The sequence below is a fragment of the Harpia harpyja genome, chromosome 5, assembly GCF_026419915.1.
Source record: "Harpia harpyja isolate bHarHar1 chromosome 5, bHarHar1 primary haplotype, whole genome shotgun sequence".
Taxonomy (NCBI): domain Eukaryota; kingdom Metazoa; phylum Chordata; class Aves; order Accipitriformes; family Accipitridae; genus Harpia; species Harpia harpyja.
This window is the reverse complement of record NC_068944.1, coordinates 20,653,799-20,667,501: the sequence shown is the minus strand read 5'-3', so window position 1 is coordinate 20,667,501 and position 13,703 is coordinate 20,653,799. Positions and strand designations below refer to the sequence as shown.

The following is a 13,703-nucleotide window of genomic DNA, read 5'->3' as shown; positions in this document are numbered from 1 at the left end:
ATAGAGAAGGTCAAGAATTTTTCATCAAATTACCTGTCAATGCACAATAGTTTTACCAGAATTACGAATAATTTAAAAAATTTTCAATAAAAAACGGATTGTTGAAAACCAGCAGGGTTCAGAATATTCTGATTGGGGTAGAATTAAACAGGCAGAAGGAAGAAAGCTGTTAACTTTGTAAGATCACCTGGACTGTTGTCTCTTGCTGTCATCTGCATGAGAAGTGCCATCTGTTTGCGCTCTGACAGAGGATAACCAAAAAGAATACTAACTGGTGTTGATTTCTTATTTCCAGCATCCTTCTTCATTTTCTTTTTCTCCGGACCTTCCTTCTCTGGAAATATTAACATTTAAAAACTGAAACTGCTGTTCTATTAGAGCATTTTTCTAGAAATAAAACATCATTTTAAGGTATGTGAACTGGTGATTGGTGGCAGGAGATGAAAAACAGAAACTGCATCTCTAATTTGCTGCATTTGCATCAGTTCTGATTACCTGTTCTAATCATATCAGGATAATAAGCTGCTGAGTTAAAGCACTTAAGTAAGCTGTAAGGAGGATTACTAAAAAATTCTAAAAGATGAAAATCCTGTTTCACAGCAGGAAGACTGTGTATGTCACAACTTTAATTTTCAGAGAATCAAGTCAGGCGCTTAAAAAAATTCTGTAAGATCAGCTAGTCAACTTTCAGCCCTGAATACCGACTCAAGACTGTGCTCTATTCTACTTCTCTCAAGACGCCACGTTAAAAATTAGGAAAAGACTTTTTAATACTGATATTTGTTAGGTAATTGGATAAAAGATTGTTTCTCTCAAACTCATCCTGTTACTTCACCTTAAAGCAATTTCTTCTCCAAAATTCATATCCTTCAAAAATATACAGCTATTTTATATACATAACTTCTTTCCTTTTATGCATATTTACTGTAGTTTAGTATTTCATGTCCAAGATTTAAACCAGGAGCTAAAATTACACATCTGAATAAAGAGGTCATTTCTAAAGCTATTCAGTACCTATAAACTCCCACAGATCTTCAGATTAGTTAAATGTGCTCTGAAATGAGACAACTTTTTAATATCTAACAAATTTAAAAACTAGAATTTTATTTGTGTAATTTGGAAACTTTGGTCTATGTCTTCCATCCTTTTCAAAAGTTCTTCCTTCGTTTTTCTGTATAAAGGTCTCCTAAACCAAACACAGACATTTAGATTAAAGTATGATAGAAAACAACTGATTTGTGATTAAGTGACTTTGACTAAATCACTTTTAACTGGAACAGTATTTAACAACCTTAACATCAAACAAGTACAAACTCTCAATGCATCAAATTTCTTTTGGTATAACTGTTTTCCATAGATCTCCCTACCTGGTCATTATTGTTTAACTGTATTTTCTACAGACATATTAGTTTGCATTTATGTGTAGTGAAGATCATTCATTTTCTGTAATTATCTCATCTTTCCAGGCAACTGCTCTTTTCATCTTAACAAGTTCTTATCAAATTCAACATTTTATATTTTGTAAGCAGCTTACATTACTTACACGTTAGATCTAATGTTTACCTTTTTCTTCAAAGCCCCCAAGATTACTACTTGAATATGAATGCACTGGATGTAAAAGATGGCTTAAGAAACCTTAGTCACATATTTGGTGACTTGGAATTAAAATTTTTGAAAGAGTTAAAAAAAATTTCTAACTGCCAGTGTCAAGAAGGAATGGTCTGAAGAGTACTCTAACAGATTCAACCAACAAAAACAACATCTCCAAACTCTGAGCAAATAATTCCTTTGGTTGTCTTCTTAAAAGCCCAGGTTCAGTATTAGCTTTTCCAGAGATCCTGCTCACTCTACCAGAGTTTCTCCTTTTGGAAGCTTCCCTACCAGCCACCTTTCCCAAAAGGCCTTTAAGCAGCCAAACAGGACTCTGAACCCTACAGTCATGAGTAAACCCAACTCACCCTCCAGGCTGGACTACCAACCACAAAGATAGGGACAGAATTCAGTAAGGATGTCTACTGCTTGCTTTCTCCTCTGTGGCTGGCTGATGTGCTAACCTCCATAAAGCAAGCAAGAACATGAAACAAAGCTGAGATCTAAAAATTACAATGGGGAATATGTAATAAATGAAAGGGAGGCAGAGCCGGGGGAAGATGTTGGACTGATTAATCAGACTCAGCCATACTAGAATTTGGCTGGGAATTGGTTGAGGCTTGGTTGGGGGTTGTTACTATTGGTTAAATAAGCCTGGCTGCCACACTGATCTTTTCAGCTCTTTGTGTAATAAGTTATTTCATCTTATTCTCACTGTGACTGATTACCACCTGATGAGGCACTGTTCATCCGGTTTTAGTTAATCTTAGTATTTTGGGCCATACTAAAAAAAAGTGGAAATGCAATTAAGCTACAGTCAAGGTTGGGGGAGGATTTTATTTTTATTACTATCCCTATGATTATAGTGGTCTGCCAGTTTCCTGTCCTAAATCTCAACCTTAAACACCTGTATAAAAACTTCATTTTAAAAACAAAAAAAATCTGTCATCTGCAAAAGCAGAAAATCTTAAAACAGAAGACTCCACTGAGGCAAACTTTACTAACCTACTGCAGAGAGCCAACAATTAACAAAAATTACAAATTAGAAGCTTAAGTCCTTTTGAGGTTCCTAACCATGTACCATTCCCTGTTTCATTAAGCCCCAAACTGACCCTTTTTTATCTTTTGATTTTCTCCACTTCTGCCTTAGGCCCTCTCTGTGGCCCTCCTTGTGTCATTCATTTCTTCTCAACTCATTTTCTGCCTTCCTAGCCTTCTCTAGATCTCATCTTCTAAGCTTGACTGCGTACACAGGCTCTAGTAATGCAATGCTCTTGAGGCAGAGGAAGGCACATAAATAGTGCACATCGTGAATTCCAAAGTGACCAAATAAGAAATACATGATTTTACAGACTAAGCAATTATGAGCAAGTCTATTTAAAGAATGGAAAGCTACAGACCTATGTACATATTAGAAAAACCCTGCAAATTTATCCATCATGTTTAAAAAGGAAACAAGATCCTTTTACAGAAGTAATTGATGAGATTTTTCTAAACTGCATGCATCTCATACTCCTGAATATCTAAAAATACATTCAATATCCAAATCAACACTACTGCCCTGTTGGTAGAACATCTCCATAGGAAAATTTAAAGAAAACCTACAATGAAACTGTACTTTCAACTTTTCACTGCAAATATCCTCTCCAAGGATAATGTACAGTAGTATACCCTTCATTGACTAATTTAGTCCTTCCATCAAAACAACACATTTCAGTTTGTCTGCCATGATCTGCTGTTTCTTAGCTTATGCTATTTACTGCTCATGCTTCTTTTCTTGAAAAACACATTCATTTCCATTCAGAATTATTTCTTCCAATTTTATAGCTATACTCAGCTTGAGAAAATAATACATCAAAATAAAGGAAATACATCTTTTGATGATCTAGCTTTTACTTTTTTACTATAGAGTGTACTTTTCCAGGTATTTTTATCTGTTGGGTTTTGGGGTTTGGTTTAGTTTCTTTTTTTTAATCATTTTGTTAGAAAAGCCTACTAAGTAAATGAGTGCAACTTACCCCACCTCATGTTTAGTGTTGTCAAACATGAAGATCCTCCCCTACATATTCCAACGCATTTCAGTGGTGGGGCAAATTATTCTTGTATTACTCTTTATTAACACAGTGTTTGCAAAGCATTTCTAGACCTTACCAATTAAAAGTACCAAATAAGAATACAACTGCTCTCACCAAGTTATACTGTAATTATGCCCTTAACACTTAAAATTATACCCTTATACGCTTAAAAAAAAAAGACACGATTTTATTAACATTTATGTGAGACTTCATATGTGTTTTCAGTAAATCTAAACAGTTTAATACAGAAAATTAATATGATCAACAACAAACTTAAAAAAAAAAAAAAGTCTCAGGACCACAGCAGATGCACCTGATCATCCACTTACTGGAGTACGTCCTGTAAGAGACTACTGCTTTTCCCCTCTGAGATCTCATGTGTATGCACGTCCTAAACATAGGACAAAAAGGGTGGAAGGAAGCAAATGGAAAGGAGTAGGGCATATAGAAGTGAAATTTTTAGACAGCAATAAATCAATAAATAAATAAAATAGGTAGTCAAAAACTATGTTTTGGGGTTTTTTTAAATCCAAGGAAAACAACCATGCAACTGTTGATAAAAAAGCTACACAAATCCACAGAAAAATTCTTATAAATTATTGGGAATCCCCATTATGATTATTGCAGAATATATTATAAGATTTTTTTTTTTCACTGCTCCGAGAATATCATCATGCAGGAAACTACATTTAGCAGGAGAAGACCAATTCAATGTTCAGGAACTTTGACTTTTCAGATATTCTTTATCTTGTGGTAACAGAAAACTTTTCACAGCTGTGTACTTGACGTTTATACGATTTGAACAGTAATAACTTCCCTAATAGAGGAATAATATCAGTTTAAGAAATTAAGTTTAGGTGGAATTTCATGTAAAAAAATGGACTGTTAAATTCAATGAGTTTGTGGGGGTTTTTTAGATTTTGAGCATTTTGTTTTCAAAGCCTATGGAATACAAATATCTTCTTTTACGTTCACTTCCTTGTCAGTTTTTGGTGTTCTTCAGCAGTTAGAAACAGAACATCAGGGAATTTCTTGTTACTAAAAAAATAAATCTCTTTAAGCGGCTTCATGTTCAATTACCTTTATTAAATAACCTTCATAATATGCAGCCAAATCTACCTGGACAACATTCCTGTTAAGATTTTCCTTTTGCAATGTAAGCTTTTTACCCAAGACTTTTTTTAAAGTATTTAAAAATAGCCAAGTTGTGCTCAAATGCACCTAAATCACTGTTTTGCATTTATTTGTAGCAAAGCTTCATGAAATTCACTCATAGTACTTAAATGTACTGGCACAAGAAACATCAGAATCACCGGTGATTATTTTAGGGGAACTTACACACGACAGATTATGTCCCAAGGCAACCAATAATTTATCTGGGGGTTGTTTTATTATTATTTGGACAAATTAGAAATTACTTGACTGAGAATTTGTAAATGTTTTAGGAAAATAAATTATTAAATAATGTAACGTGGATTTCTCAAAATACATCATGCCAAACTAACAGAATATTCCATTTGGTAAAATAACAACCTTAGTGGATAAAGGAAATAAAGCAAAAAGACCAAATTCAAACTTCACAGCTCATGATATTCTGGTTTCACGTAAAACTCCTATCACAACGCAAATTGTAAGGAATAACAGGATTAAGAAATAGGACCATACGAAGCTAAAATATGAACTGCTTGAAATAAATGCTTCTAAAGAAGTTATAAGATTGAGTGATATACAACAAAAGACTAATATGCTTATTACCAACAACTGTAGAAGACAGGTCAAGATGATCAATTCTGTAGATGATGAAGTTAAGACAGACAGAGTTACTGAGATCTGTGGGATTGCAGTAATCTGACTGAAGTTATTTTAAAGACAAACACATCATGATTGACTGCTGCTTCCTAGCCTTAGTGAAAGAAAGATTAGAATGTGATGAAGAGACCTCACAGTATACTGTACACTGCAGAGATATCAAGGTACTATTCTGATACCTAATTAATCAAGTTTATGGCATATTTATTTAACCAAACCAACACACACATACACACACACAAAACTACCTCCACTTTCCTGCCTCTAGCCCAAACGACAGTTAAGGAAACTTGTAATAGTTCAACAGCAAGTCCAAATCCAACAACCAGTACCAGTGTGTACACAGTCCCTTTAACAGCCCCACTAACCTCTGTAACTATGGCAAGCACAAGTATAGAAATTGTGTAACTATAATGTACACATGGAATATAAAGAGGTCAGTTGTTTTGCTCTTCTGGATGTCAATTAAATGCTAAAAGAAATATGACTGTTCCTGTTTGGACTACTTTAAAGACAGAAATTGAAGGGGTCAGAAAACAAAACTGAGGTGCTACCATGAACAGAAAATCCAGAGAACATAATTTCCAAGGAAAGATCAACAAGTTAGCACACTCAGTGTAATTGTAACTCTTGTAGTTCTTCCTGAATAATAAACTATGTAACAAGACTACAAAAAAAAAAAACCCAAACAAAAAGCCTATGCTTATCTTCACGATAAAAAGATTCTTCTGATCTGCAGTTATGTTTTATTATTATCAAAAATTCAAATTTCTCTCTTCAGACTAATAAGGTGGAGAAGGCAAACAAACTTGTCCTTTGCAAAAGCAGCACTTGCCTGTTGTTCTTATTTCGATAACCACATCAGAGGTTATTTAAAAATAACCAGATTAATTAAATAAATTAACAACATTTAAATAATGCTAATTAAGTAGTCTAAATAAGGGATGGCCTTTCGATCAAATTATGGTTTTGGATTGGGAGACTTCAAATCAGAGAACTTATTAAAAAAGGTATGAAAAATGCTTCTTCTTCCACCATCCATTCCACCAGTCTTAATCAAAGCTTGTGTATCGTAGAATCCTTCATAAGATTAACTTAAATAAGGGTTAAAGCTATACTGCAAAATTTGCAGTATAAACAAATTTGACTGGAGTATGCATATATCATATTAGCTTTTTGTGGTTGCTCTGGTCAAAGAATGGGGATGTGATAACAGAGCCCTCAGTTTAGGATAGCCATCCAAACCAGGACAGTTTAACAGACACAACCCTGCACAACAAAAGAAACTAAGAATAGGATGCTGTTGATTATAGACAGGTTACTTAGTGCCATTTCAGGTGCTGTTGTTGTCCCACTGGCCTCTTCAGAAGGCCACAGGTCTCCTGTCACTCGCATTATCTTTCAGCTCTCTGCAGACTCCTCAGCTACTGCAGGCATCTCAACTGGCATTGCATGACTACATTTAGGCAACTGGACTCAGTCCTAACCAGTATGAAATTATTAAGAAAGTAACCTAAAGGCTAAATCTGAAAATATTTAATACTAATTTATTGCAGCAGTTTCTTAGGCAAAAACATTGATTTAAATCTAAATTTAGATAAACAGGAGGGCTAGAATTGTTCTAGGCTCTTATGGGACACTACAAATGCTGCTTGATTTCAGTCCTGCCAAAACTGACTGGGTGTAAAATTTACTTTATATATAGTTTTGTAGGAATCAAATTTAAAAAATTATTTCCAAATTAAGTTAACATTCAGTTTGGCTGTCCATGTTCATTATTATTTACAGTTTCTAGACAATACCGGAACCAAAAAAAAAACCACCACAAAAAGGAGCAAGAGATGGAATTGCAGGGGGCAATTTTCACAAAAATAAAGCAAAAAAGACAAAATCTTAGTTTATGAATGAATACTCTGGAGATAGAACTGAGACAGCTCTAATGACGTAAAGCTCTAAGAATTAGGTATTCCCATTCTTTGACTGATTTACCCGCCTAAACAGGACAAAACCCAATTATCATGGAGTTTCTACAACTCGCTAGCAACCCTATCATGTATTTTGGAAATAAACCATTTATTAAATTAAACTATTAATTAAATGGAATTTTTTATCCTAGAGCCACTTTTTATGGCATTTCTTGATTTTGTTCACCCAGACACATTTTTAAAAGACCGTAAATCTTTAAAAACATTTGAAAATCAAACTCAATGGTCTTATCTGTTACAGAGAAACTATTTAGCAAAGCATTAAGAACATTTTGCTATTCTGAACTCTGAAAAAAAAAAATTGGAAGGCTATTAAAAATAAAACTGTCAGGAAAGGATAAAATACATCCTGGAACTGTAATTGACAGTGGGAAGAATGGAGTAGTACCACATATTTTTTCAGAATCTCTTCAATTATGAATTATATACACAACCTTTGACCACTTCCCTAGAATACCACTACAGATTTTCACAAAGTATCAGAAGAAAACTGAGATTTTATTTATTAGGGTTTTTTGTTTTTTTTTTTTTTAAACACTAGCACTACTAGCTGATGAGAAGCTTTTCATCACCTCTTCTTTTGCCCTCTGTCTCCGGTTACACTTTCACCTCCAAAAACTTACCTTCTACCTTCTCAAACAACATTTGCCATTCTCTGTACATAGTTAGCAGGGAGACACTTTTGTCAGAGGTAAGTTTAGTCCAGTGATGGCAAACCTTTTCAATGTATAATGCCAAGTTTTTTTCAGAAGCAGCACTGCATTTCATGATCACTGACGTCAGTCCTAATCCACCCCAGTGACAAACCTGGCACCAATCTAAGTGGTTAATTCCCACTGGTCTACTCTAATTGGTGAGGTACAGAATCAGCATTAGAAGAACTGTTTTTTCATCCTAGTAATGCTCCTGCCTCTAAAGTTTCTGGAAAGCTTATGTATCAAGTTCCTCATCTGTGAAATGGGGTAGTTGCTCTTACCTTCTTACCTCCTTACCTCAGCAGTAATGAATGGACAACAAACTGTGATGTTTGCCACACAGCAGCTAAAAAGCTATGTGCCTTCTATTGTTATATTAAGTATTTATTGCCCCTCCTTGAACTGTTTATTTCATCTCCCTACTACAACTTGTAATAAAAAGATTTTGTAGTGTGTGCATTGTCTTTTTATGCATGTCTAAGTGCCTAGAATAATCCATCTTGTTTGTGGCAACTGTGACAATAGATGCTATAGCAAGAGAAACAAAAAATTACATTCCCTTACAAGATGCTATGACAATGAATTATTTAAAGTTGATGGTGGTAGTGAGAGATGACAAAAGATTTTCAACACAGAAAACATTAGATAAGTGCTAAATATTACTTCTAAACATATTAATTTCCATTACGAAAATAGTTAGGGTCTAATAAATTTAATAAAGCAGATTCTGGGAGCATACTTCTAATTTATACACGGTCTTTTCAGAATCAAGCGGTATCACGAACAGTGCAAGACTCTAGAATTCTGTAAAACCACTGAAAACAGAGATCTAAAGCCAAGAATATTGTTTTGTAATGTGACTATTTCAAATTTGGATTTCATACCATATTCTCTTTACAGTAACAAAAATGTGTGTGTCATATCCAGGAGCCAAATATTCTGCATGAAATCAATCCTGGACAAAAATTAAACATGTACTGAGGTATATACTTCTATCTTGCATTTAAATCTAAGCATATTAAGGGAATTACCTGTTTATGAAAATATTCAAACGTACAACGAGCACTGTATAAGAAACTGTAGTACTGAGCCTCTGAGAAATTTGGGGAACATGCCTTTTGGTGGCCTTCCAGAGGGCACAGATACTGTTTTGCTACCAGCAGAACTATTACTGAACTATGACATAGGTAACTAATTGCCTAGACTCAGAGATAACTGTACTCTTGGAATACATCCAGATCCCTCCATCCTGATTTGAAAAGAGCCATGTTAAGAATGGTATTTTGAAATCTTGAAATCAGTTCTGATAGAATATGCTTAAGTTAGGAAGAACTACCAGCCTGTCCAGAAAAGGTATCCTGAACAGATCATAGGAACTTAGACTGAAAGAAAAGTTCACTCTCCATGGCTAGTTTAGTTAGTTCCATAACCTTAGCAACCTTTTCTTCTATATGGAGGACAGTACATCTACCAATCTTTCCCACTCTCCCTCCCCAAAAAAGGCTATGAAAGGCTGATAGCTGTGTCTCAAATCAAGGCACTTACATGTCTTTTCATCAGTTAACTTATTTAAACAAAAGGGCCTCTAGAGATGACAATGAAAAGAAAGATTTATTACTAAAATAGAACCAAACGAATGAGGTTAAGAACAACTGGAAAATGTAGATAAACTATGCTGGCAAGCTACCTCTTGCTAATGATAGGATGAAAGCCTGTCAGACTGAGACACAACAATCAGAAGCAAGCAAACAACTTTTGTACTTAGTATCCTTTTTTTATAGGGAAAAAATAATCAATATAAATACATAATATACAATTAATTAAGTTAGGAAGTATTTTACCAACAAATAATTAGTTAAGGAAATAAAAAGGTTCTACCTGTGTCTGAATTGCGATCTTCATTTCTGGATGGACTAATAGTAAAAGGAAGTTTACGTTTCATGGAAGACTTTTCTTTCATCTCCTTCCCCACATCACTCCTATCCACTTTTGGAGTTTTGCTGTAGGATGCAATCTTGTCCTTGCTCTAATATAAATAAAAAGTATACTAAGTAATTTTTGCATAAAGCAGAATAGTCTTATAATGTATACAGATGGAAAAGACTGCTATGCAAGAATGTATGTGCATGTGTGTAAGTATGTGTATTACATAGTTTATTCAAAAACTTTTAAAGTAACCTTACTAAAAATAATCAATGGCATTTCTTTCTTTTTAAAAGCAGTATCTCTGTGTTATTTCTACTTCCAGATACATCACTGTAGAACTGCTGTTCACTATTAGAACCTTGATTAATAAGCAAAGGAACAACACAAACTGGACAAGAATTTGCAACCACCCCAATTTCCTTCCCTCACTGTAACATAATAATCACATTAAAAGCACATTAAAAGCCCACACTGCAATTCAGACTGTCAATAGTAACACAGTAACAGCCAAAAAAACCGCTAACAATCCTCCCCTGCCTCCACCCCCACCCTGTAATCCATCCATAAAGAACTCCCTTTCTATTTCAACAAGAATAATAGTGTAGTGTTTCATTTTCTAAAGCAAAATTTACAAAGAACTTAGAAAATCTACAAAGAAACTTTTTAAACTGGTATAAAATTTAGAAAAAATAGGTACAAGCTATTTGGAATTTTTAGTTGCATAAATCTGGGGTTTTTAGCTTATAAAAAACTTATTTTAACAAATGGACCTCTAGAGATGACAATGAAAAGATTACTAAAATAGAAGCAAAAGAATGAGGTTAGGAAATTACTATTATTATACTTTAAGATAAACAGAGAAAAACCAGGATGGGCAGAATATTAACTTATGTTTGATTACTTTGATAATATAGAAGGTCAAAGTATGTAAAAGATACCAGGTTAGTGAGAAGACTGCTTGAGAGAACTCTCTGCAAACCCCAACATTTTGGCCTAGCAATCAAGATGCAATGTAGAGACATAATGTTTTCTGCTCATTACATGCTGCAGAAACACATTATCCAGCTACGTCAGCTATCACAACTCCCCAGCTTTATATCATTCTTAACAGATCATCAGATGAAACCACTAACAGATTCATTTTCTAGAAGTAGAAGAGGCACATACACTGACTTGCCACTTAGTGAAAAACAAAAGGCTGCTCCTTGGTACTTTCGAAGCAAGAAGTTAAAAGATTTATTCTGATTAGAGGAAAACTAGAAAATAACTCCAAGTAAAGGTACTATTCACAAGGGCGCCTTTCCTTTTTTTAAAAACAAACACAGGTTTGATTGTATCATCTGACACTCTGAGTTTAAACTGTTGCCAAAAGTGTAGGCAGAAGCGAATACAAAAATCCTGCAAACAAACTCTACAATCTTCAGCAAACAAATGTCTGTACCAGGGAAATCACAAAGAAGGGATCAGTCTACGTCAGAAAAATTCCTGAAGTAAAAGGCTGATGCCCACAGAGAAAGCCTATCTTCACTCTGAGTTTGGAAACCTGAAAAAAAAACCCAACAAACCCAAACCAACCAAACACCAAAACCCCAAACCAAAATGAAGAATAAAACCCCCACACCAAAAGCAACCGTCTTCCAAAACCACGCACGCAGACACACACACACTGCCTTTTTCTTACATACTAGAACAAGAAAACCTAAAAATCTAAAACACTTAAGACCCCCTAAGCCCTTGAGAGATAGTGTCTGTGCTATTACTTTTGAAAGAAGCTAATCAAACGCAACTATCATTTGTAAATGCATCTATAAGTTGCCAAGAGCAGATCCAAACTCCATTAAGCCCATTCTGATCTCTTCCACTACACATGCAAGTTTCTTGCTTCAGCCCAATCTCACCAAGCGCTCTCTCATCCCTTGTTCCAAGTGACCCAATTACTTCCCATATGTACATATGTAAATTTCCCACAATATGATAAAGTGGTATTAAAATTTTATTGCTTTCTCTAGAATATTATCTTATGTTAGGTACTATGCAATAGAAAGGATCAATTAAAAATAATTTAAAATTCCGAAGCAGGAAACATTGGTTTCAACTTGTTCTGTAGAAAAAAAGAATCACTTTTTTTGGTACTAATCAGTAAAATACATTGGTACATGCTCACAAAGAGACACAAGCTGCTTAAATAATTTGATAGCTTTACCTTTATTCTTATTCTTAAATTGAATATATGCATTATGTTAAATATTATGACTGATGCACTACTTTTTTGATAATCACTGAATATTAATTTTGTCATTATCTAATTAGGAGGAGAGACAGTTCAAAATGCTTACTTTCAGATAACTAAAGATGCATTGAAAATGAAAGAACGGGCTATACACAGAATACACAGAAACTGAAAACTGAGAAGTCTGTACAAAGTCAATACTATTTAGTATTTTCAGTGACAATGCTGAAATAGAGATGCAATTAGATATGCAGACACAATCACAACTGGGAGAGAGGGAGAAGCAAACAGCACTAGCAAAGGGAAAGTAAAATGACTAGTGAATTTGAAAAACAGTCTAAATGCAAAACAAAACTGGAAAAGCCAGGATAAAGCCAAGGTTCTACAAACTGATAAAAATAATTAACTGTACAATCACAAGACCTCATATTAAAAGCCAGAAAACTCTTAACAGCCTCCTGGATTCAACTTCAAGTTGAATTCAAGCAAGGCAGGCAAGAGGAGGTAGCAAGCCCTGCAGGTTAGAACAGGTATTTCGATTTAAAGAGTGAGTATTCCCTGTTCCAACTGCTCCTGGTCACTGAAACAGCATGGACATCTCTTTTTCAGAATCCAATGCAAGGTTCAAAATTCAGCATGAATAGGTCTATGTATTAGTTTAGTGTGATCCACAGAAGCAACCTAAACCAAAGTTGACATCTTTTATAAAGCAACCTGTAACTTAGAATATCTGTGGACTTTCTGAAGAGGTTCATTAGTCTAAAGTGAAAATTGTTAATCAAATAAAACACTGAAGACATGATAACGTTCAGATACATAAACTATTGCTGCATAGAAAAAGGCATTACAGACTCTCCATGTCCACTACAGTAAGAGAACATTTAATGGCTTTAGACTGTAACAGGAGACAAGTAAAGGTTACAGGAGACAAGGAAAGCTTATTTATCCTTCTATTAACTATATAACCCTATGCCAGTCAATGTAATTAAATATCAGAATAAACTGCCCACGGAGACTGGAATTTCATGAGGCAAGGCTTTCAAGAAAAGGTCTGGCAAACATCTGTCAAGAACAGAGTACAGCTTATTCTACTCTGGGGCAAATGGATGAACTGAATTTGCACTTCTCAACATTTAATGCATGCCTCACTGGAGGATGTAGTACCAAGGAAGAATTTTCTCTATCAACAAAACCATACTAGTGTGCTATGACGAGGAACACATTTTTAATCTGTTCAACAGAAACTGTCTCAGAAGGCTAACAAACAGTAGTCTGGAAAATTTCTTGATATCCCATTACAGCTCTATTGTCTGGTACCACTACAATCAATGACAATACACAAAAGGAGACAACAGTGCCATATAATCTAGCAGATGTACTAAGCCCTGGGAGA

General features: G+C 34.6%; 1 protein-coding gene across 8 annotated transcripts in view; it reads right to left on the bottom strand.

The window, feature by feature from the left end:
* Positions 1–13,703, bottom strand: part of ANKRD12 (ankyrin repeat domain 12) — a 68,644-nt gene that overhangs the window by 28,645 nt on the left and 26,296 nt on the right. For 6 of the 8 annotated variants that reach the window (XM_052787833.1, XM_052787834.1, XM_052787832.1 and 3 more), the window contains 2 exons: positions 10,033–10,180; positions 188–334 (listed from right to left, as the gene is read on the bottom strand). In XM_052787833.1, coding sequence (XP_052643793.1) covers positions 188–334; positions 10,033–10,180 — 295 coding nt within the window. Of the gene's footprint in view, positions 1–187; positions 335–2,702; positions 2,818–10,032; positions 10,181–13,703 lie in introns of those variants that run through there. The other 2 variants (XM_052787837.1, XM_052787836.1) reach the window with 2 other exon arrangements.